This window comes from Mobula birostris, chromosome 16 (genome assembly GCF_030028105.1).
Source record: "Mobula birostris isolate sMobBir1 chromosome 16, sMobBir1.hap1, whole genome shotgun sequence".
NCBI lineage: Eukaryota > Metazoa > Chordata > Chondrichthyes > Myliobatiformes > Myliobatidae > Mobula > Mobula birostris.
The window spans coordinates 63,994,486-64,020,824 of record NC_092385.1 but is presented as its reverse complement, the minus strand read 5'-3'; the positions used below and the strand labels follow the sequence as shown (position 1 = coordinate 64,020,824).

Sequence of the window (26,339 nt, the reverse complement as noted above, 5' to 3'; positions counted from 1 at the left end):
ATTGATTGAGCAGATTGGGACTTTGAGTAAGATGGAGGCGCACTCAAACACAGAGACTTCTACGGGGCCAACCAAAGGTTATTATCTTTTTTAAACGTGTACTTTCTAATCACAAGACCCTGCTGGACATTAAAAACTTAAAGTACTACAGCTCTACTTTTTCAGCGAGTTGCTTGTTGGTGGAGAAGCTGAAGGAGCTGGACTTGGTGCAGATTGTGCTGCTGCCTGCGTCAGAACGCAAAGGCACTATGTAGTCTAACAGCAAGCAATTGTCTCAGTTGCTTTTCTAGTGATCACAAGTGATCCCGCTGCAAATCTATTTCTTTTTTTATTGGCGAATGGCCGGGGTGGTCAGTGGGGGAGCTGCGTAGCCCTGGTCATAGTAAAGACGTCAAGCCGCGGAACTGCACATTTGCAGCCACCCAAGGGAAGGAGTCGGAGTCGGGTGCCAGAGGTGGTGTGGCACAGCGTCCATGCTGGAGTCAGTGCTGCCCCCCCCCCCCTCAACGCCCCAAGTGTTCACTCGGCAGAAAACAAAGCTGTATTTTGTTCAACTGCAGACTGCTGCAACATTCATGGATTCAGGGACTTCGACTACATCATTTTTATGTGACTGTATTTTATTGCTCTTTTATATGCTTACTATCTTGTCTGTGCTATATGAGCCTTGTGCTCTGCATGACTGTTGTACTGTGTTTGACACATCAGTTCCAGAGTAACGCTGTTTCGTTTGGCTATCCCAGTATGGTTGAAAGACAATTAAATTTGAACTTGAACTTTATTTATTGAGCACAAGAGAAGAATCAGAATCAGATTTATTATCACCGGCACGTGTCATGAAATTTGTTAACTTAGCAGCAGCGGTTCAATGCAATACATAATATAAAACAAACAAATAAATCGATTACAGTATATGCATATTGGAGATTAAAAATCGTGCAAAAACAGAAATAATATATATTGAAAAAGTGAGGTAGTTCAATGTCCATTTAGGAATCAGATGGCAGAGGGGAAGAAGCTGTTCCTGAATTGCTGAGTGTGTGCCTTCAGGTTTCTGTAGCTCCTATCTGATGGTAACATTGAGAAAAGGGCATGCCCAGGGTGCTAGGGGATCCTTAATAATGGATGCTGCCTTTCCTAGACTCCACTCCATGAAGGTGTCCTGGGTACTTTGTAGGCTAGTACCCAAGATGGAGCCGATTAAATATACGACCCTCTCCAGCTTCTTTCAGTCCTGTGCAGTCGACTCCCATACCAGACAGTGAAGGATGGGTAATCTTAAAGAGTGTACAACTTGAACCACTTGAATATAAAATCATGACTAGGCAATTTACCTCCTCAAGGCTGGCTTATCTGTGACCTAATTCCATGTATCAACCTTTGGCCAATTTGTTTGAATCTCTGAGTCCCCAAATTTGCAAATGATCTATCAAGAATTATTTTGTGGAAGAGTGTCTCGACACATTCCACTCTTTGCATTCCAAAGAATGCAAAGATTGTAGAGAAGCTCTCCTCTACAATCACTCTGAGAACCGGTGCCCCTCAAGGCTGTGTACTCAGCCCCCTGCTGTACTCACTGTACACCCATGATTGTGTAGCCAAGTTTTCATCAAACTCAATATATAAGTTTGCTGATGACACCACAATTGTCGGCCGTATCTCGGGTAATGATGAGTTTGAGTACAGAGAGGAAATTAAGAACTTGGTGACATGGTGCAAAGACAATAACCTATTCCTCAATGTCAGCAAGACGAAGGAACTGGTTGCTGACTTCAGAAGGAGTAGCGGACCGCACAACCCCATTTACATCAGTGGTGCGCAAGTGGAACAGGTCAAAAGCTTTAAGTTCCTCGGGGTCAATATCTCAAATGACCTGACTTGGTCCAACCAAGCAGAGCCTACTGCCAAGAAGGCAGCCAGATTTGGGAACAGCTTCTTTCCAACTGTGATAAGACTGCTGAACGGATCCTGAACCGGATCTGGGCCATACCTTCCAAATACCCAGACCTGTCTCTGGGTTTTTTTGCACTACCTTACTTTCCCTTTTCTATTTTCTATTTATGATTTATAATTAAATTTTTAATATCTACTATCGATTTGTACTCCAGGGAGCACGAAGAGCAGAATCAAATATTGCTGTGATGCTTGTACACTCTAGTATCAATTGTTTAGCAACAATAAAGTATAAAATGTTTCCTAACCATTCCTGAAAACCTGGAGTTAACATATATACTCCAACCGTAGAGCCGTCAAACACCAGAAATATTTTCTCTTCATCTAACCCATGAGTCCATTCTTTAAGCACATGAGCATTGACACCTACCATCTTTAGCATAGGCTACACAGTACACTGTATCCCGATGCCCTTTGAGTGGTTGAATGAGTGTTCCATCGGAAGTGTCATACACCTAAAAATAGAGCATGGCATATTTTACAATCCCTTCACATGGCCAGCATTGCTTTTTATTTTTATTGTCAATATCATACGCTCAATCTTGCAGGAGCAAAATTGCATTTTTATTGTGGTTCCACCTTTTGGCCAATGCTTCAGTTCAAAAGGTGAAAGTGTATTTGCAGAAATGTATTTGTCCAACTTTCTTCCAACTTCATTCATTTCTCCAGATCAATGCTGCAGTTGCAGGAACTTGTGTGGTCTCAAATTACACCTGCCTTTTTGACAATACAAAGTCTGTGTTTCAGTCTGTGTCCATCACTGACAGCTGCATTGGTGCTGCTTCCTGTATTTAAGAAATGCTCGAAAATTTCAACACTTTTGCAGCTGATTCCACCGTACTCTCATCTTTAAATGGTCCATCTGACTCCTCCTTTTCTTGACTATTCTATCCACATCTTACTTGACAGGCTAAAGATCCCCATCCACTACAAGCTCGTAGACTACCATAGTTATTTGCTCCCACCCAACCTGCTGTAAGGATTTAACTGTATTTTCTAACCTCCCATCTGTGATGACGAGGTACTTCTGAAACGTCTTTCTTCTTTCTTAACCATGGCTTCCTCTCTACCATTGTAAACAGCCCCCATGATTCATCTCATCCATTTCCTCTCATACCTTCCCTTTCTGGACAGAACAGGAGCAGTTTCTTGGGTTCTTACCTTCAACACCACCAGTGCCCACATCAAATATATCCTTTGAATAGTTGTGAAATATAGATGAAACCAGGGGAACTTGTGACAGATGGAATAAAATACTGTAGTTATGTAAAATAATGCTGATGTGGTTTTGGACATATTCAGCAGGTCATACTATATGAGGGAAAGAAAAAGGGATGCCAGGCAGCTGTTGTTTTGCTAGGAGAAAAGAGAATGTTAACAAAATACATTGAAGGTAGAGCAGTGGATGTAGTGCATATGGATTTCAGTAAGGCTTCAATAAGGTTCCCATGAGAAAGTAATGAAGCATGGGATCCATGGAGACCTTGCTTTGTGGATCCAGAATTGGCTAGCCCACAGGTGGCTGTAGATGGTTAGTATTCTGCCTGGAGGATGGTGACCAGTGGTGTTCTGCAGGGATCTGTTTTTGGACCCCTCCTCCTTGTGATTTTTATAAATGACCTGGATGAGGAAGTAGAAAGATGGGTTAGTAAGTTTGCTGATGAAACAAAAGTTGGGGGTGTTGTGGATAGTCTGGAAGGTTGTCAAAGGTTACAGCGTGACATCAATAGGATGCAGAACTGGGCTGAGAAATAGCAGATGGAGTTCAACCCAGATAAGTGTGGAGTGGTTCATTTTGGTAGGTCAAATTTGAAATCAGAATATAATATTAATGATAAGACCCTTGGCAGTATGGAGGATCAGCGAGATCTTGGGGTTCATGTCCATAGGACACTCAAAGCTGTTGCGCAGGTTGACAGTGTTGTTAAGAAGGCATTTGGTGTATTCGCCTTCATCAACTGTGGGATTGAGTTCAAGAGCCATGAGGTAATGTTACAGCTAAATAAGACCTTAGTTAGACCCCACTTGGAGTACTGTGTTCAGTTCTGGTCGCTTCATTACAGGAATGATGTGGATACTGTAGAGAGAGTGCAGAGGAGATTTACAAGGATGATGCCTGAATTGGAGTGCATGCCTTATAAGAATAGGTTGAGTGAACTTGGCCTCTTCTCCTTCGAGTGTTGGAGGATGAGATGAAAAACACCTGATAGAGGTGTTTGTCACAATGAGAGTGGTAGGTGCATTCTACATGATTTCTCTCTTTGCCAGTGTGAAGGGTCCCTCATCTGAAACATTAACTGTTCATCTTTCCACATATGTTGCTCCACCTAACATTTTCTATTTTTCCTATGTTAGAATACTTTATTAATGATTTCTTTATTAGTGTCATTTGCTCAGAAGAACAACATTTTAGAACTCTTGAAAATAGTATCAAAATGAAGGTCAAATTCTAATTTAAATGTTAATGTTATTAAATTGATTTCTGCGTCCTTGTAAAAATAGAAACTAAAATAAAAATCTGACCCCAATTATTGTTTTCAATTGTGGGTAAGGAAGAGAGCAAGCTAGGGCAGAGAAAATGGCAATTTTAAGGACGGAAACCTGCTGTCAACTTTTTTTTGAGATCTGTTGCAATTCTCCTCTTATATATTCCCTTGACTGTAATTGCCAAAATGTTACTATGGACAAAAGGGAGCTGAGAAGGTTTCATGCAACCACAGATTGGTTATTTTTCATGATGGATGAGTGAACCATAAAACAGAGAACATTACAATAGAGTATAGGCCACATAGTTCAGCCTACTCCATGATCAATCTAATCCTTCCCTCCTACTTAACCCTCCACCTTCCTATCATCCATGTGCCTATCTATCTTAATTGCCCCTCATGTATCTGCCTCTACCATCAACTCTCATATTGTATGACCTGGCAAGACACACACCACTCCCCGTGCAAAGAAGTTCTGAAACTCCCCTCCCCGCATAGTCTCCTCCAATCACCTTGAAATTATACCCCCTATTAGCTTTTTCTGCCCTCTGAAAAACTCTATGGTGACCCTTACTTGTGCCTCTTATCATCTTGTACACCTCTATCAAGTCAAGCCCCAGCTCACTCAACTTGTCTTCATTTTTATTAACGACCTGAATGTGGGGGTAGAAGGGTGGGTTGGCAAGTTTGCAGACGACACAAAGGTTGGTGGTGTTGTGGATTGTCAAAGATTGCAGGGAGACATTGATAAGATGCAGAAGTGGGCTGAGAAGTGGCAGATGGAGTTCAACCCAGAGAACTGTGAGGGGGTACACTTTGGAAGGACAAACTCCAAGGCAGAGTACAAAGTAAATGGCAGGATACTTGGTAGTGTGGAGGAGCAGAGGGATCTAGGGGTACATGTCCACAGATCCCTGAGAGTTGCCTTACAGGTGGATAGGGTAGTTAAGAAAGCTTATGGGGTGCTAGCTTTCATAAGTTGAAGGATAGAGTTTAAGAGTCGCGATGTAATGATGCAGCTCTATAAAACTCTGGTTAGGCCACACTTGGAGTACTGTGTCCGGTTCTGGTCGCCTCACTATAGGAAGGATGTGGAAGCATTGGAAAGGGTGCAGAGGAGATTTACCAGGATGCTGCCTGGTTTAGAGAGTATGCATTATGATCAGAGATTAAGGGAGCTAGGGCTTTACTCTTTGGAGAGAAGGAGGATGAGAAGAGACATGATAGAGGTGTACAAGATAATAAGAGGAATAGACAGAGTGGATAGCCAGCGCCTCTTCCCCAGAGCACCACTGCTCAATACAAGAGGACATAGCTTTAAGGTAAGGGGTGGGAAGTTCAAGGGGGATATTACAGGAAGGTCTTTTTAGTCAGAGAGTGGTTGGTGCGTGGAATGCACTGCCTAAGTCAGTGGTGGAGGCAGATACGCAAGTGAAGTTTAAGAGACTACTGGACAGGTATATGGAGGAATTTAAGGTGGGGGCTTATATGGGAGGCAGGGTTTGAGGGTCGGCACAACATTGTGGGCCGAAGGACCTGTACTGTGCTGTACTATTCTATATTCTATATTCTCTAGTCCAGGCAGTATCCTAGTAAGTCTCCTCTGCACTCTCTAAAGCTTTCACATCCTTCCTTTATTAAGGTGACCAGAACACTATATTCCAAGTGTGATCTAACCAGGATTTTATAGAGCTGAAACATTACTCGGGGCTCTTGAACTCAATCTATCAACTAATGAAGGCCAATACATCATACGCCTTTTTAAATATCTTCTGTCCTCCACTCTGTTAAGAATCCTGCCATTAACCCTCTGTTCTTCCTTCAAATTTAGCTTTCCAAAATGAAACACTTCACACTTTTCCAGATTGAACTCTATATGCTACAACTCAGCCCAGCTCTGCTTCTGATCAATGTCCCATTGCAACCTGCAACCCTCCATACTATCCACATTAGCCACTATTTTACATCATATTAACTCTGTTTCTTGTATCCAACACACACATTTAGCCTGCTGAGTAGTTTGTACCAACATACCCCAAACTTATACCTAGAGATTTATGTTGATAACTGTCTCTGTAAAGCCATTTTGACTCATTGTATCACAGACACTACCTTTGTTCTACACTCTACTTCTCTCCTATAGAAAAATAACTCGTTTCTCCCTTTTTGGGAAGAATACTGACCATTGAAATGCTGCTTGACTTGCAGAATTTTTCCAATACTTTCTGTTTATGTTTCAGATACCCAGCATGACTTTCACTATTTGATTTTCTTTTCTACAATGAAGTTCTATGCCTTGATCAGTGTGCCACAACAGCAAAGAAACCCTAACCTCCCATTCAAATTCAGTGAAGAAGGTGCTGAGATGTGAGATTTACTGGGGTGTATGTGCGTGAGTGGTGAGATGTTGAATTATCTAAACGTACCAGAACTCTGTTTCCTGATGCTACTATCAACTGGGTTCCATCTGGTTTGAATGCTATATCGTAAATACTGTGGAAATGCAATAAAAAATATTTTGTTAATTTAGAAGGAATGAACTAATGCCAAGTAAAGTTCAGAAATTGCTTGCAATGATTAAGTTAAGGCAAATACATTTAGTTGACTATCCAGAAACAAAGATTCTTGCCCTAAGTATATTATTATTCCCTCCTTTGCAAAACACAATTCCTTTATCCCAATGTATAAACTTTATCTCTCCGTTCACAACTCTCCATCTAGCCTATAAAACTAATCCCACCCACCAATCTATTTTCTACACCAAACTTTAGTATATTCTGCTGTCCTTAGTGGAGTGCAACCACTCTCATTATACGACAACCAAACATCTCATGTATTCTTATTTTCCATTCTGTTATTTCCCCTTTTATTTGACCCCAGGCTGGATAGCTGGAACATGCAATACCATGAAGTTAACTGTAATGGGATCCAATTCTGCACTAATTATCAGAATCAGATTTAATATCACAGGCATATGTTGTGAAATTTGCTTCTTTGTGGCAGCACTACAATGCAATACATAATAGAAAAAAACTGAATTACTGTAAATATATATGAAATAGTTAAATTTAATAAATAATTCAAAAATAGAAATCAAAAAGTAGTCAGGTAGTGTCCATAGGTTCAATGTCCATTCAGAAATCAAATGGCAGAGGGGAAGAAGGTGTTCCTGAATCGTTGAGTGTCTCTCTTCAGGCTTCTGCACCTCCTTTCTGATGGTAGTAATAGGAACAAGACATGACCTGAGTGATGGGGGTCCTCAGTGATGGATGCCACCTTTCTGAGGTGTTGCTCCTTGAAGATGTCCTGGATATTATAGGGAATAGTACTCATGAGGGAGCTGATTACATTAACAACTCTCTGCAGTTTATATCAATCTTGTGCAGTAGCAACCCCGCCCTCCATCCCAGACAGTGATGCAGTCAACACACACAAAATGCTGGAGGAACTCATCAAGCCAGGCAGCATCTATGGAAAAAAGTATAGTCAACGTTTTGGCCTGAAACAATGACTGTACATTTGTCCACAGATGCTGCCTGGCCTGCTGAGTTCCTCCAGCATGTTCTATGTGTTACTTGGATTTCTAGCATCCGCAGATTTTCTCTTGTTAGTGATGCAGTCAGTTAGAATGCTCTCCATGATACAACAATTGTAGGCCATATCTCGGGTAATGATGAGTTTGAGTACAGAGAGGAAATTAAGAACCTGGTGGCATGGTGCAAAGACAATAACCTATCCTTCAACATAGAACATAGAAAAGTACAGCACAGTACAGGCCCTTCGGCCCACAATGTTGTGCCGACCCTCAAACCCTGCCTCCCATATAACCCCCCACCTTAAGTTCCTCCATATACCTGTCTGGTAGTCTCTTAAATTTCACTAGTGTATCTGCCTCCACCACTCCACCACCAGAGTTTTACAGAGCTGCATCATTACATCGCGACTCTTAAACTCTATCCCTCGACTTCTGAAAGCTAACACCCCATAAGCTTTCTTAACTACCCTATCCACCTGTAAGGCAACTTTCAGGGATCTGTGGACAAGTACCCCCAGATCCCTCTGCTCCTCCACACTACCAAGTATCCTGCCATTTACTTTGTACTCTGCCTTGGAGTTTGTCCTTCCAAAGTGTACCACCTCACAGTTCTCTGGGTTGAACTCCATCTGCCACTTCTCAGTCCACTTCTGCGTCCTATCAATGTCTCTCTGCAATCTTTGATAATCCTCTACACTATCTACAACACCACCAACCTTTGTGTCATCTGCAAACTTGCCAACCTACCCTTCTACCCCCACATCCAGGTCGTTAATAAAAATCACAAAAAGTAGAGGTCCCAGAACAGATCCTTGTGGGACACCACTGGTCACAATCCTCCAGTCTGAAAGCACTCACTCCACCACTACCCTCTGCCTTCTGCAGGCAAGCCAATTCTGAATCCACCTGGCCAAACTTCCCTGGATCTCATGCCTTCTGACTTTCTGAATAAACCTACCGTGTGGAACCTTGTCAAATGCCTTACTAAAATCCATATAGATCACATCCACTGCACTACCCTCATCTATATGCCTGGTCACCTCCTCAAATAACTGTATCAGGCTTGTTAGACACAATCTGCCCTTCACAAAGCCATGCTGACTGTCCCTGATCAGATCATAATTCTCTAAATGTGCAGAGGTCCTATGTCTAAGAATCTTTTCCAACAGCTTTCCCACCACAGACGTAAGGCTCACTGGTCTATAATTACCCGGACTATCCCTACTACCTTTTTTGAACAAGGGGACAACATTCGCCTCCCTCCAATCCTCCGGTACCATTCCCGTGGACAACAAGGACATAAAGATCCTAGGCAGAGGCTCAGCAATCTCTTCCCTCACCTCCTGGAGCAGCCTGGGGAATATTCCGTCAGGCTCCGGGGACTTATCCGTCCTAATGTATCTTAACAACTCCAACACCTCCTCTCCCTTAATATCAACATGCTCCAGAACATCAACCTCACTCATATTGTCCTCACCATCATCAAGTTCCCTCTCATTGGCGAATACCAAAGAGAATATTCATTGAGGACCTCGCTCACTTCCACAGCCACCAGGCACATTTTCCCACCTTTATCTCTATTTGGTCCTCCCTTAACTCCTGTCATCCTTATTTTCTTCACATAATTGAAGAATGCCTTGGGGTTTTCCTTTACCCTACTTGCCAAGGCCTTCTCATGCCCCCTTCTTGCTCATCTCAGCCCCTTCTTAAGCTCCTTTCTTCCTATATTCCTCAATAGATCCATCCTAAACCTCATGCATGCTGCCTTCTTCCACCTGACTAGATTTTTCACCTCACTTATCACCCATGGTTCCTTCACCCTACCATTCTTTATCTTCCTCACTGGGAGAAATTTATCCCCAACATCCTGCAAGAGATCTCTAAACATCAACCACATGCCCATAGTACATTTCCCTGCAAAAACATCATCCCAATTCACACCCGCAATTTCTAGCCTTATAGCCTCATAATTTGTCCTTCCCCAATTAAAAATTTTCCTGTCCTCTCTGATTCTATCCTTTTCCATGATAATGCTAAAGGCCAGGGAGCAGTGGTCACTGTTCCTCCAGATGCTCACTCACTGAGAGATCTGTGACCTGACCCAGTTCATTACCTAGTACCAGATCTAGTATGGCATTCCCCCTAGTCGGCCTGTCCACATACTGTGACAGGAATCCGTCCTGGACACACTTAACAAACTCTGCCCCATCTAAACCCTTGGAACTAATCAGATGCCAATCAATATTAGGGAACTTAAAGTCACCCATGATAACAACCCTGTTATTTTTGCACCTTTCCAAAATCTGCCTCCCAATTTGCTCCTCGTTATCTCTGCTGCTACCAGGGGGCCTATAGAATACCCCCAATAGAGTAACTGCTCCCTTCCTGTTCCTGACTTCCACCCATACTGACTCAAAAGAGGATCCTGCTACACTACCCACCCTTTCTGTAGCTGTAATATTATCCCTGACCAGTAATGCCGCCCCCTTCCCCTTTTTCCGCCCTCTCTATCCCTTTTAAAGCACTGAAATCCAGGAATATTGAGAATCCATTCCTGCCCTGGTCCCAGCTAAGTCTCTGTAATGGCCACTACATCATAATTCCATGTATGTATCCAAGCTTTCAGTTCATCACCTTTGTTCCTGATGCTTCTTGCATTGAGGTACACACATTTCAGCCCTTCTACCTTACTGTCTTTACACCATTTATTCTGCTTCTCTTTCCTCAAAGCCTCTCTGTATGTTAGATCTGGCTTTACTCCATGCACTTCTTTCACTGCTCTATCGCTCTGGGTCCCATCCCTCTTGCAAATTAATATAAACCCTCCCGAACCATGCTAGCAAACCTACCTGCAAGGATATTGCTCCCCCTCGAGTTCAGGTGCAACCCATCCAATCTGTGCAGGTCCCACCTTCCCCAGAAGAGATCCCAATGATCCAAAAATCTAAAACCCTGCTCCCTGCACCAACTCCTCAGCCACGCATTCAAGTGCCATCTCCTCCAATTCTTACCATCACTGTCACGTAGCACTGGCAGCAATCCTGAGAACGCCACCCTTGAGGTCCTGTTCTTCAGCCTTCTGCCTAGTTCCCAAAACTCACACTTCAGGACCTCATCCCTCTTCCTGCCTATGTCGTTGGTCCCAACATGTATCACGACTTCTGGTTGCTTTCCCTCTCGTACCTGGATGTCGTGCACCCGGTCAGAGATATCCCGGACCCTGGCACCCTGGAGGCAACAAACCATGTGGGTGTCCTTCTCACGTCCACAAAATCTCCTGTCTGCTCCCCTGACTATAGAGTCTCCAATGGCAACAGCTCTCCTCTTCTCTGTCCCATGCTTCTGCACCACCAGGTCAGACTCAGTGCCGGAGGCCCTGCCACCGTGGTTCACACCTGGTCGGTCGTCCCCGCCAACAGTATCCAGGATGGTAAACTTATTATTCAGAGGAATGGCTACAGGGGTGCTCTGCACTACCTGTCTTCTCACCTTCGCTTTCCCCCCTCTGACTGTCACCCAACGACCTGCTTCCGACAGCCAAGGTGTGACTACCTCCCTGTAGCTCTCATCTATGACCGCATCATTCTCCCTTATGAGTCAAAGGTCATCCAGGTGCTGCTCCAGATTCCTTACATGGTCTTCCAGATCGCCCAGACATATGCACTTCTGGCAGATGTCATGCTGCGGGAGAGGGGCGTTCCCCCAAGACTGCCACATCTCACATGAGAGGCACATCACCATCTCAGGAGTCGTTGTAAAGACTAACTGCCAGCAAGCTCGTCCTCCGCCTTTTCTTGTCGAAGCCTCTTGAGTCAAAGCCTCAAAGCTCCACTCCTTCACTGGCCCACTCACTCACTGGCCGCTTTCCACAGCAAGACGAAGGAATTGATTGTTGACTTCAGAAGGAGTAGCGGACCGCACAACCCCATTTACACTGGTGGTGTGCAAGTGGAACAGGCCAAAAGCTTTATGCTCCTCGGGGTCAATATAACAAATGACCTGACTTGGTCCAACCAAGCAGAGTCCACTGTCAAGAAGGCCCACCAGCGCCTTTACTTCCTGAGAAAATTAAAGAAATTTGCCCTGTCCCCTAAAACGCTCACTAATTTTTATAGATGCACCGTAGAAAGCATTTTTCTGGGGTGCATCACAACCTGGTATGGAAGTTGTCCTGTCCAAGACCGGAAGAAGCTGCAGAAGATCGTGAACACGGTGCAGCACATCACAAAAACCAATCTTCCATCCTTGGACTCACTTTACACCACATGCTGTCACAGCAGTGCTGCCAAGATAATCAAGGACACGACCCACCCAGCCAACACATTTTTCGTCCCTCTTCCCTCCGGGAGAAGGCTCAGGAGCTTGAAGACTCGTACAGCCAGATTTGGGAACCGTTTCTTTCCAACTGTGATAAGACTGCTGAACGGATCCTGACCCTGATCTGGGCCGTATCCTCCAAATATCCGGACCTGCCTTTCGGTTTTTTTTTTTTGCACTGCTTTACTTGCCATTTTTCTATTGTGAGGGGACCCTGGAGTGCCCCTATTAACTGTTTGAAGAGAGACAGAGAGAAACATTCATCATTGATGGTTTGTTTGGAAAGGAGAGAGAGACAGAGTTATTTACCACCGATATGTTGCTTGAGGGAGAGGGACAGGGAGATTAACAGTGGACTGTCACTTTAAGGCATTGGAAGTAACTTTGGATTTTTACTGAGTTTGGAGTTGGAGACAGCACCGAGTAGCTCGAAGGTTGCTACGGTGATCAAAGGCAGATTGTTGATGTTACTTTCAAGGACTTGGTGCCTGCTTGCACTCCTTTACAGACAAAGGAGGGAGGGACTCTGAATGACAGGTGATGCTCAGCCTGGTGAAATAAATGAGAGGTCAGATGATACAGACCTCAGGACACATGATCTGGACACTGAATGAGCATTGCTGTGCCCACAGAGAAAGTGGGTTCTGGCGGACATCTTAAATTAACTTTCCACAGGATTCTGAGTTGTGTAAAACTTGTTTCATGCCTCTGCTCAGCAAGACAAAAAAGCTGTTTTCTCAGTGCATACAATGCTTTGACATTACCAATAGTATACATTTCAGTTTTCCATTAGTGGGATCCCGCCACTAAGCACATCTTTCCCTCCCCTCCTCTCTGCATTCTGCAGGGATCGCTCCCTACACAACTCCCTTGTCCATTCGTCCCCCCCCATCCCTCCCCACTGATCTCCCTCCTGGCACTTATCCGTGTAAGCGGAACAAGTGCTACACATGCCCTTACACTTCCTCCCTTACCACCATTCAGGGCCCCAAACAGTCCTTCCAGGTGAGGCAACACTTCACCTGTGAGTCGACTGGGGTGATATACTGCGTCCGGTGCTCCCGATGTTGCCTTTTATATATTGGCGAGACCCGACGCAGACTGGGAGACCGCTTTGCTGAACATCTACGCTCTGTCCGCCAGAGAAAGCAGGATCTCCCAGTGGCCACACATTTTAATTCCACATCCCATTCCCATTCTGACATGTATATCCATGGCCTCCTTTACTGTAAGGATGAAGCCACACTCAGGTTGGAGGAACAACACCTTATATTCCGTCTGGGTAGCCTCCAACCTGATGGCATGAACATCGACTTCTCTAACTTCCGCTAGGCCCCACCTCCCCCTCGTACCCCATCTGTTACTTATTTTTATGCACACATTCTTTCTCTCACTCTCCTTTTTCTCCCTCTGTCCCTCTGAATATACCTCTTGCCAGTCCTCTGGGTTCCCCCCCCCCCCCCCGTCTTTCTTCCCGGACCTCCTGCCTCATGATCCTCTCGTATCCCCTTTTGCCTATCACCTGTCCAGCTCTTGGCTCCATCCCTCCCCCTCCTGTATTCTCCTATCATTTTGGATCTCCCCCTCCCCCTCCAACTTCCAAATCCCTTACTCACTCTTCCTTCAGTTAGTCCTGAGGAAGGGTCTCGGCCTGAAACGTCGACTGTACCTCTTCCTACAGATGCTGCCTGGCCTGCTGCGTTCACCAGCAACTTTGATATGTGTTGCTTGAATTTTACTCAACATTGTAAGACTGTATCTTTTTACCCCTAGACTTAAAGAAGCTTGGTTTTTCATACATATATATTCCACACTTACTTTTATATATACTCATTGCTAACTTGTTTGATTTATCTACATTTATATTACTGTATTGCGTAGTTACTAATAAATATTAGTAGTTTATAGTAATACGAGACTCCAAAGTGTTTTCCATCTCTGCTGGTTTCTTTATCCCCCTCACGGGGTACATGACATAAATTGGGGCCTGCGTCCGCGATATGAACAAATTGGTCGGGAGGCTGGTTTGATTGATTTGGGGAAAATCCCTTTTGAATTTAGATTGTTGATTTAGTTGGGTGGAAAAACAGCAGAAATGGGTGTTAGAGACTTTCTGAAATCACCAGACCTGGGGACTTTGAAGTTTGCTAAAGAGTATGAGTTGCCGGACACTGCTAAAGAATTGAGAATTGAGGTAAAGAAAGGTGTGAGTAAGGTAGAAATTCAAAGGAAAATAGTTGAATATTATATAGATAAGGGAACATTTGATGAGGAGGCGTTAGAGTTATTCATGGAAGGTGAACCTACTGAGGATGAGCTTCAGTTTCTGTTGGAAATTGTAAGAAGGGAGCATGAATTGAAATTAAAACAGCTCAAGAGAGAGGTCAGAGAGGCAGAAAGACAGAGACAGCTGGAACGGGAGAAATGGCAATGTGAAGATCACGTGGCAGAAAGGCAGAGACAGTTTAAAAGGGAGAGGTTGCAGCAAACAGGTTTGGAGTCGGACCCTGATGATTTTTACAGCTCGGAGGGGCTAGTTTTGTGTGATGAATTTAAAAGTTGTGTTCCTGATGAAGTAAGGGCATATCCAGTGGCAGAGGATGCCCCTACCCTGAGGGGGTCTGTTGAGAAAGCAGACGAAGAAGTTTTAACCCACGAGGTTGAGTTTACTCCAGAAAGGAGTTGGCCAGAGAGTAGCTGGAAGGTTCGAGATGACCTTGAATTTGAAACTGTAACAAGTGATGACAGCCCAGAAGAGGCAGTTGTCCCGATTGCCTGTGTTCAGGTTGTTGAAGTACCTGTGAGTTCACAGGATTCTGAACCTTATGTTGAAACTCAGTTAAGGTCTGAGGTGTCTGACTTGGTTGGAAAGGAATGCAGTCCTTTTGTGTCAGATGATCTTGGTTCAGTGAGTAAGGGGTTAACCTTGGTACCAGTGGAATGTGAGGATTCTCAGTCATTTGTAGTAGACCATGTTTTAAAAGCTGGTGAGGTCAGTGTTGTTGAAAGTAATGGGAAAAATGCTGTTCCTGGACTTTTGGATAAAGTGATGGAAAAGGTTAGAGTGATTGTGTGACCTTTGACCCTGCTTGCAGGACAAAGGCCTGCTGAGACAGGATGCGCTGGTTTGTTGGATTTTGTTTGGACATGTGGAAGTAAGCACCTGCAAACTCATGCTGTTGTTCAGAAGAATTGTTGTGGTTTCGGAGTGGAAGTTGCCATGGATACAAGTCGAAGTATAGATCATAATGAGATGGGTAGTTTATTTGGTCTCTTTCATATTCTCATCAGCCTGATGATGGTACTGAGTTTAATAAACAATGGAGGCATGTTGACAGCTCTCCAAGATAAGAGTGTTTCAGCAATTCAGCTGATGAGCAAAGTTGCTATTGAGACCAGAGGTTTAAATTATTATGATGTCTCAAGAGTCTTTTCTACCTTCTAGATTTCAGCAGGACTTAGAGGGTAGTACAATTGATAAGGGTAAGATGTATAAGAAAGGTTTGTCTTTGTTGAGAAAGGATTTTATCGAGGAACAGAAGCAAGATTCTGGAATGGTGGTTTTAAGGGAGATGGCTCTCACAGGAGAGGAGGTTCAGGGAGAGAGAGTCAGTGGGATGTTACCTTAAAGATGGGATGTTGATGAGGAGGTGGAGACCAGCCACAGTGCCCGTACGTCACGTGGTGGTTTTGAAAGGTTACAAGGCTGAAATTTTAAAGATGGCTTACAGTATGCCTTTAGGTGGATATCAGTGTGCGAGAAATGAGGAAAATGGGAACGAGGGGGTTCTCCTTTTCTTATTTATTGTTGGAGATTCGATTCAGAAGGCAGTGAAGGGTAATTTGTTGGAACCTGTGTTCAGTTACAGGCCAAAAGGACCTTTGACTCTACTCTGAAAACTTTGGAAGGGATTTGGTAAGCTTTGTGACTTTGCCAAGAAAGTTTACAAAATGGTCGAGTCAAAATAAGACACTTGTTTACTGAAATTGCAGCTGGGAGAATTGTCGTAGAACAAAATGGAATCGTGAAATCTGATAATGGAATGGAAAAACATGTTTTCTCACTGAACCTAGACTCACCAAGATGTCAGAATTCCATAGTTTTGAAAAATATTACTGATAAGGTCCACCAGTTGGACCCAAAGCCGAAAAAACAAGTAAAAGGACTAATTGGTGTTTTGAAATGGGGCACAGGTACAATGCATCACGTCATTATGAATTTAGTCCAGCCTATGAAATGGTATCTTCACAGAGTGAACTTTGAGGAAAGTAAAAGGGTTAAACAAGAAATTAGAAACAAGAAAGAACAAATAAAGAGAATGGATGACGGTATTGATAGAGTGGGGAAGGCTAAACACCTTATTAAGATTGACTTGTTAAAAGGACACCGGGGTATTCCTTTAACAGAGAGGGTTAAAGAGATATCAGCATTTGTGACACCATCTAGACTGTATGAATACAATGTTTTACACTTCGGGATGAGAAATGCTCTAGAAACATTTCACAGAATGATTAATTCTGTGATTGAACGGCTAGAAAACACAGAGGCCTATATTGATCTAGTGGTCTGGAGTGACACATGGGAAGAACATATTGCCGCGGTAGAGAAACTGTTTGATAGACTTTCTAAGGCCAGTCTTACTGTGAACTTCGCTAAAAGTGTATTTGGCCACGCCACAGTCACATGTCTGGGGTATGTGGTGGGTCAAGGCCAAGTGGCTCCTGGACAGGCCAAGGTTCAAGCAATTGCTGAAGTTCCTGTTCCAACTAGCAAGAAAGCTTTAAGAAGGGTTTTAGAAATGGTTGGGTATTATCATAAACTCTGTAAGAACTTTGCTGATATTGCTCTCCCCCTAACAAAACTCCTAGGGAAGGGTGAAAGATTTGAATGGAGTGATCCTTGCCAGTAGGCACTTGAATGTCTGGAAACCATCCTGTGTTATCATCCTGCGCTCAAAGCACCTGACTTTTCAAAGCCATTTTCTACAACAACAGGTGTTAGTGACGAAGCTGCTGGGGCAGTACTGTTACAGAAGGGAGTGGATGACATTGAATATCCAGTAGCTTATTTTTCAAAGAAATTAAATGTAATCCAGAAAAATCATTCAACTGTTGAAAAGGAATTACTAGCACTTGGCTTTACAACATTTTGAGGCCTATGATCAGAGACTTCAAAACCTTTCTGTTGCTCAGAGACCACTTGTGGTTTACACGGGTTATAATCCGTTGATGTTTCTAACTAAGGTGAAGGATAAGAATAGAAGGTTGTTAAATTGGAGGAAGGTGACTTAAAAATCAAACATGTAAAAGGTACGGACAATGTTATAGCTGATTAGTTATCCAGATGTTAAGTTGAAAACTGTAACCATTTTTGCTTTGTCATCTGATGTTTTTCTCTGTATTGTTTAAAACTCTGTGATGGACATTTAAAAAAAATCATCTTCGACAATTTTTTTTTCCTTGAAGAAGGGGAGTGTGAGGGGATCTTGGAGTGCCCCTATTAACTGAAGAGAGACAGAGAGAGACATTCATCATTGGTTTGTTTGGATAGGAGAGAGAGACAGAGTTATTTACCACCGATGTGTTGCTTTTGGAAAAGAGAGAGAGAGACGAAGATTAACAGTGGACTGTCACTTTAAGGCATTGGAAGTAACTTTGGATTTTTACTGAGTTTGGAGTTGGAGACAGCACCGAGTAGCTCGAAGGTTGCTACGGTGACCAAAGGCAGATTGTTGATGTTACTTTCAAGGACTTGGTGCCTGCTTGCACTCCTTTACAGACAAAGGAGTGAGGGACTCTTTGAATGACAGGTGAGGCTCAACCTGGTGAAATAAATGAGAGGCCAGATGATACAGACCTCAGGACACATGATCTGGACACTGAATGAGCATTGTTGTGCCCGCAGAGAGAGTGGGTTTTGGAGGATCGATCAGGTGGATCGATCCAAATTGCTATTCTATCGGTGAAGAAGGGGTTGGACTGGTGGGGAGTTGTCTATGTGTCCACCCTCGCCTGGGTGATAGCTCCACTACAGAAGACCGGTCCCCCGGTTAAAGTCATAGTCGGTGACTTGTAAAGGATTTCGGAGGATGACGAGAAGATCGATGGCATCAGCTCACCTGAAGACTCAACTCACTCTCTCTCTCTCTCTCTCCATCGCTATTCAACTAAATACCACGAACTGAACTGAACTTTACTCAACATCGTAAGGCTGTATCTTTTTACCCCTAGACTTAAAGAAGCTTGGTTTTTCATACATATATATTCCACACTTACTTTTATATATAATCATTGCTAACTTGTTTGATTTATCTACATTTATATTACTGTATTGCGTAGTTACTAATAAATATTAGTAGTTTATAGCAATACTGGACTCCAAAGTGTTTTCCATCTCTGCTGGTTTCTTTATCCCCGTCATGGGGTACGTGACACTATTTTCTACTTATGATTTAGAATTTAAATTTTTTAGTATTTACTATCGATTTGTAATCCAGGGAGCGGGAAGCACAGAATCAAATATCACTGTGATGATTGTATGCTCTAGTATCAATTGTTTGGCGACAATAAAGTATAAAGTATCTGTAGAAATTCACGAGTGTCTTTGGTGACATACCAAATCTCCTTAAACTCCTAATGAAATATAGCCACAATGCCTCATAGATACTCAGTTTTAGGTCAAGAGATGTTTTCTGAATCTAGCATTTTAGTTGCGCCAGACCACCTAATAGAGAAAACAGAAGATCCTCAAGATGTCGCAGCAGTCATTCTCACCTAAATAGTCATGGAAGACTGCAAGAGCTAGATTGGTAAGGAGAGATCAAGTTGCATTATGCCCTGTGTTGGTTCTCTATCAGATACACTTTTCTGTTAGCAGCTACTGTATATCAGTGTCATGTCAGTAAGTGAGGGTGCTACTGAGCCAGACTTGGCACAGGACACTGAAGTCCCCCATCCAGAGTACATTTTGCACCATTGTAGACATGTCTTCCAAATATCATTTTAAAAAATGCTAATTAAGAGAATCCGTATGAAGTTTCCTTGATCAAGTTTGACTAATAGCATAAAATTTAACAATAATAATTTATATTAGTCATTTTTAAAAATGGAAGTGCCAGCACCATTCCTTGTGGACAGTGCCACAATGGAAGCCAGGACATTGACTAAAAGCAAAAACAAAATGCTGGAGAAACTCAATGGGTCAAGTAGCATCTGTGGGAACAAAAGGGTGGTTGATGTTTCAGATCAAGACCCCACATCAGAACTAAGTATAGATGGATAATAGCCAGAACAAGTAGGTCAATGGGAGGGATGAGGGAGAAGCTGGTAGGTGAGGGCAAAGATGATGAGCAAAGAGAACTAGGTGGGGTAGGGAGCAGGATGGAGGAAGAAAAAGGGAAACAGACAAAACCAGAGGGGCTGAGAAATGGAGGACAGAGGTTGAGACAGAGATTAAAAAATTATAACTGGAGACAAGAGGCTACAGGTGCTGAAATCTCATAAGAAGTGAAGATGATGTGGAACCAGATAAGAGGGGGGTGCTAGGTAGGTAGAAGGTCATATTAAGAGCCTCCAATGCAGTAAATGGAGTTAGAGGAGGTGTATGTGAATCCTTGACTGACCTGGGAGGTCTGATGGTTTAGATGAGGGTATGTGTTTAGCTGCTTTCTCACTTTATACCTATGGTGGATATTTTGGGGGTTCTGAAAATTTGTGTCAACCAACTGGCAGGAGGATTCAAGGACATTGTCAACCTCTCACTGCTATGGTTGAAAGTTCCCACCTGCTTCAAAATCGCAACAATTACACCAGTATCTAAGAAGAGTCTTAATGACTATAGGCCCAGAAACACTCACATCTGCGGTGATAAAATGCTTTGAGAGGTTGGTTGTGGCTAGAATTAATTCCTGCCTCAGCAAAACCGAGTTCCACTGAAATTTGCCTATCGCCACATTAGGTCTACAGCAGACGTAATATCAATGGCTCTTCACACAGCCTTAGATCACCTGGAGAATACGAACACCCATGTCACGATGCCTTTCAGTGACTATAGCTCAGTGTTTAACACCATCATTCTCACAGTCCTGATCAATAAGCTACAGAACATGGGCCCCAGTATAGCCCGCTGCAATTGGATCCTCAACTTCCTAACTGGAAGACCACAATCTGTGTCCATTGCTGAAAATATCTCCTCCTCGCGATCAACATTGGCCCACCTCGAGGATGTGTGCTTAGTCCATTGCTCTACTCCCTCTATACTGTGTGGCTAGGTGCAGCTCAAATACCATCTATCAACTTACTGATGATACAACCATTCTTGGTAGAATCTCAGATGGAGATGAGAGGGCGTACAGGAGCAAGATATACCAGCTAGTTGTGTGGTGTCGCAGCTACAACCTAGCACTCAATGTCAGTAAGATGGAAGAGCTGGTTGTGGGCTTCAGAAAGGATAAGACAAGGGAACACACACCAATCCTCATAGGAGGATCAAAAGTGGAGTGAGTGAGCAATTTTAAGTTCCTGGGTTCTAGAACTCTGGGGATCTAACCTGGTCCCAGCTGGTATCTAACCTGTATATTGATGCAGCTATAAAAAAGGCAAGACAGTAGCTATATTTTATTAGGAGTTTGAAAAGATTTGGGTTGTCAACTAAAACACTCAAAAACTTCTATAGATGTACTATAGAGAGCATTCTGACAGACTGCATCACTGTCTGATATGGGGGGGGGGGGGCGGGGGTTGCTACTGCACAGAACCGAAAGAAGCTGCAGAAAATTGTAAAATCAGTCAGCTCCATCTTGAGTACTTGTCTCCATAATAACTATACTTGTACAGTTGTTTCTCAGTTAAAGTATAACTAAACAAAGTATAGCTAAAGAAGAAGATCAAGGTGGCTAAGGAGGAATACAGGAGAGAGCTGGAAAACAAGCTTGGGCAGAGTAGCACGTGGGAGGTGTGAGAGGCATGAAGAACATCACGGCTTCTATCAGCCTAAATGTAGAGCCTTGGAATGCAGTCGTGAATGGGCTAATGAGTTAAACCAATTCATCAACAGGTTTGACAATTGCCCTCCTGTTCACACCCTCTCAGGAAGATTAAGCCTGCACTGCTCCCTGTGACTATTGATGGTGAGGACGTGGATGTGGTGAAGACCTACAAGTAACCAGGGGTGTACCTGGATGAAAGACTTGAGTGGAGCACCAACAAAGAGGCTGTGTAAAAGAAAGGCCAGAATCGCTTCTACTTCCTGAGGAGACGGAGGTCCATTGGAGTATGCAGGCCTTTCCTTCACATGTCCTACCAGTCTGTGGTTGCCAGTACAATCATCTATGCCGTGGTGTGTTGGGGCAATGGCATCAGCATGGGTGATGCCAACAGGGTCAATAAACTGATTAGAAAGGCTGGCTCTGTTATAGGAATAAAACGGAAATAACTGGAGGCTGTGATAGAACAAAGAACCCAACAGAAAATCCTGGCAATTCTGGACAATGTTTCTCACCCTCTGCATACCACCTTGGTTGATCACAGAAGCACTTTTAGTAATAAGTGAGACAACTGCACTGTTCCAAAATCCACTATATGAGGTCATTCTTACTCTCAGTCATTAAGCTCTACAATGAGTCAACCTATAGCAGGGGAAGTGATGACTCTTTGAAGCAACTTATATTTATATTCATTTTTTACTGCTCTTCTAATATTTATGTATCTGTGCGCTCGTAATGCTGTAATTTCCTCTGAGATCAATAAAGTATCTATCTTCAAGCAGCAGTGTCTTGGAAAGGTGACATCCATTATTAAGGACCCCCTCACCCAGGGCATGCTCTCTCCTCATTGTTACCGTCAGGAAGGACATACAGAAGCTTGAAGGCACACACACAGTGATTCAGGAACAGCTTTTTCCCCCCTGCCATATGATTCTAAGTGGACATTGAACCCATGAACATTACCTCACTTTTTTAAAATATATATTATTTCTGTTTTTACACTATTTTGCAATATTTTCTATATATCTTTTAACTGTAATTGATTTATTTTCTTTCTATATTGTCATGTATCGCATTGAACTGCTGCTGCACTGCTATACGACACATGCCAGTGATAATAAACCTTATTCTGATTGGATGGCTAAGTACAGGCCCAATGCCATGTTTAAGTTTGCTGATGACACCACTGGTTGAATGGTGCCACAACAACTTCTCATTCAACATCAGCAAAACAGAAGAGCTGATGATCGACTACAGATGGAAGAAGCCAGTCCTTATTAGAGACCAAAGGTGGAGAGAGGCAGCAACTTTAAATTCCTTGGTGTTATCATATCAGAGAATCATCACAAAAAAAAGGCTGGTATGAAAACACCAGTAAAGTGATGGATATAGCTCAGTCCATCACAGGCAAAGCTCTCCCCACCATTGAACACAATGAGTACAATCAGGTAAAAAGTACAGGAGCTTTTGATTCCACACCAGGTTCAGGAACAGTTATTACCCTACAACCATCAGGCTCCTGAACCAGCATGGATGACTTCACTCACCTCAACTCTGAACTGATTCCACAACCTACAGAATCACTTTTAGGGACTATACAAGCAACACACATCAAAGTTGCTGGTGAACGCAGCAGGCCAGGCAGCATCTCTGGGAAGAGGCACAGTCGACGTTTCGGGCCAAGACCCTTTGACAGGACTAACTGAAAGAAGAGCTAGTAAGAGATTTGAAAGTGGGAGGGGGAGATCCGAAATGATAGGAGAAGACAGGAGGGGGAGGGATGGAGCCAAGAGCTAGACAGTTGATTGGCAAAAGGGATATGAGAGGATCATGGGACAGGAGACCTAGGGAGAAAGAAAAGGGGGAGGGGGGGAAACCCAGAGGTTGGGCAAGGGGTATAGTGAGAGGGCCAGAGGGAGAAAAAGAATGCGTGTATATAAATAAATAACAGATGGGGTACGAGGGGGAGGTGGGGTATTACCAGAAGTTTGAGAAGTCAATGTTCATGCCATCAGGTTGGAGCCTACCCAGACAGAATATAAGGTGTTGTTCCTCCAACCTGAGTGTGGCTTCATCTTTACAGTAGAGCAGGCCGTGGATAGACATATCAGAATGGGAATGGGACGTGGAATTAAAATGTGTCGCCACTGGGAGATCCTGCTTTCTCTGGCGGACAGAGCGTAGGTGTTCAGCGAAACGATCTCCCAGTCTGTGTCGGGTCTCGCCAATATATAGAAGGCCACATCGGGAGCACTGGACGCAGTATATCACCCCAGCCGACTCACAGGTGAAGTGTCGCCTCACCTGGAAGGACTGTCTGGGGCCCTGAATGGTGGTGAGAGAGGAAGTGTAAGGGCATATATACATGTTCTTTTTCTCTCTTTCCTTTTTCTCCCTCTGTCCCTCTCACTATACCCCTTGCCCATCCTCTGGGTTTTCTCCCCTCCCCATTTTCTTTCTCCCTAGGCCTCCTGTCCCATGATCCTCTCATATCCCTTTTGCCAATCACCTGTCCAGCTCTTGGCTCCATCCCTCCCCCTCCTGTCTTCTCCTATCATTTTGGATCTCCCCCTCCCCCTCCCACTTTCAATTCTCTTACTAGCTCTTCTTTCAGTTGGTCCTGACGAAGGGTCTCGGCCCAAAACGTCAACTGTACCTCTTCCTAGAGGTGCTGCCTGGCCTGCTGCGTTCACCAGCAACTTTGATGTGTGTTGCTTGAATTTCCAGCATCTGGAGATTTTCTCATGTTAGGGACTATACAATTCATGTTTCCAGTATTTTTTATAGTATTCAATGGATTCTGGCCAATTGCTCCATTGGTTAATCAGGGCAGACGCTTATTTGGGACAACTGTTAAAGAACAAAAACTAAATAGTCAAAATTCCCTTGGGACAGGATATTGTTGCCAAATAGTTTCTAACTAGTGTCAGTCTTGTGAACTTGTGTGGCCATTAGACAGTACACCATGCTTAAAGTGAAATTAACAGTCCATCAAAATATCATGGCAGCATGTTGACTGTCCATCATATTAACACAGGTGCTCCACAGGGATGTGTGCTTAGCCCATTGCTCTACTCTCTCTACACCCATGACTGTGTTGCTAGGCATAGCTAAAATACCATCTATAAACTTGCTGATGACACAACCATTGTTAGCAGAAAGGCATACAGGTGCGAGATACACCAGTTAGTTGAGTGGTGTCGCAATAACAACCTTATACTTAATGTCAGCAAGACCAAAGACTTGATTGTGGACTTCAGGAAGGTAAGATGAGGGAACACAAACCAATCCACATAGAGGGATCAGAAGTGGAGAGAGTGAGCAGTTTCAAGTTCCTGGGTGTCAATATCTCTGAGGATCTAACCTGGACGCAACATATTGATGCGGCTATAAAGAAGGCAAGACAGCAGCTAAATTTCATTAGGAGTTCAAGGAGATTTGGTTTGTCAACTGAAACACTCAAAAATTTCTACAAATCTACAGTGGAGAGCATTCTGACTGGCTGTATCACTGTCTGGTATGGGGGTGGAGGAGGGATGAGGGCTACTGCAGAAGATCAAATTAAGTTGCAAAAACTTGTAAAATTAGTCAGCTCTGTCATGGATACCAGCCTCTACAGTATCCAAGAAATCTTCGAGGAGCACAGCCCATCATTAAGGATCCGCACCACCCAGGACATGCCCATTTTTCACTGTTACCATCAGGAAGGAGATACAGAAGCCTGAAGGCACACACTCAGCGATGCAGGAACAGCTTCTTCCCCTCTGCCATCCACTCCTAAATGGACATTGAACCCATGAATATTACCTCACTACTTTTTTTTATCTGTTATCTTGTACTATTTATTTTAGCTTAACTATTTAACAGGCATAGATATATTTAACGTAACTCAGTTTTTTGCTCTACGCTTATTGTATATTTCATTGTACTGCTGCGGTAAAGTTAACAGATTTCACAACATATGCCAGTGATATAAAATCTGATTCTGATGATAATGAAATCTGTGCAGGAGTTTTTAAGGTGATAAAGTTGTTGCCTTGGGACAGTTCCACACTCTTGACCTCAGGAGTCTGAGTCCAGTGTTTCAAGTAGTCATCACAGACAGGGGTCTTCCTTGGTTGCATGAATAACCATGACTTCTGTGCCTTATCATGCCCTTCATTCTCCACGAAACATTACAGAACCTTCTTGGCCATTAGATCTCACCCACCCAGACTGCCAGAGCTGACTTCACATGTTAGGACAGGCATGTCCCTACTTCACCAGGGTATGAGGCCTGCAAGCTACCCTCATCTGGTTTAGCCTGCTTATATAAGCGTGTGGCTGCAGTCGCATGGAACCAAAGGTGAGTGAGCTGCCTCAGGACAAGCCCCTTCATCAGAGGTGCTACACTCTCCCTGGACACCCCAAATACACGACAATGTACAATGGATGAATTCTTCCGTTTATAACTAGTTTTATATTACTGTACAAAGCCTTAGTAATGTTCTAATTTGTTCTGCATTTCACTTAAATACACGATTTGTTTCTCAGTTAAACAGTAGTTTGCCTTTTTTCATACCTTTTCAATTATTTCCATGGAACTTCGGCTAATTGGGGCAGCTTGTTAGTCCCAAAACGAACGTCCCGGTGTGGCCCAACAAACCAGAATCTTTGTGTATAGCTTTCATAAGTTCTATTTTTTTTCATTTTCCTGTAAATTCCTCTATCCACCCCTCCTTCCCTACTCCCTCTTATCCATGCCTTTCTAACCTCCGCTCACTCTCCCCATCCCCTCCCTACTCCCTCGCTCTATCCTTGCCGAGGACCAGGGCTCCGCCTGAAACCTGTTTACATTGGAAACTACTTAGCAACCGTTGCGGGACTACGTGTATAGTCCAGTACAGTGTCAGCTATGCTCACCACTGCTCCACCTTCTCCCGATCGTGCACTCGGTCTATCCAGGTGGGTATGGCCCGCATAACGACGGAAAATTGGAAGTGCCAGCACGAACGAAACCCCTCACTCTCGGTCTCCCCTCTGCAATGGCTGTCGTGCGCTTGCGTCGTGTCCTCGCCAGATCTC

General features: G+C 43.6%; 1 protein-coding gene across 4 annotated transcripts in view; it reads right to left on the bottom strand.

The window, feature by feature from the left end:
• The window catches only part of ift122 (intraflagellar transport 122 homolog (Chlamydomonas)), a 166,783-nt gene extending 140,477 nt beyond the window's left edge, over positions 1-26,306 (bottom strand). For 2 of the 4 annotated variants that reach the window (XM_072280750.1, XM_072280752.1), the window contains exons 1-3: positions 23,257-23,573; positions 6,866-6,932; positions 2,324-2,408 (exon numbers count right to left, since the gene is read on the bottom strand). In XM_072280750.1, the coding sequence (XP_072136851.1) occupies positions 2,324-2,408; positions 6,866-6,932; positions 23,257-23,381 (277 nt within the window). In that variant the 5' untranslated portion in view covers positions 23,382-23,573. Of the gene's footprint in view, positions 1-2,323; positions 2,409-6,865; positions 6,933-23,256; positions 23,575-26,177 lie in introns of those variants that run through there. The other 2 variants (XM_072280751.1, XM_072280753.1) reach the window with 2 other exon arrangements.
• Between the last annotated feature and the right edge of the window lie 33 nt (positions 26,307-26,339).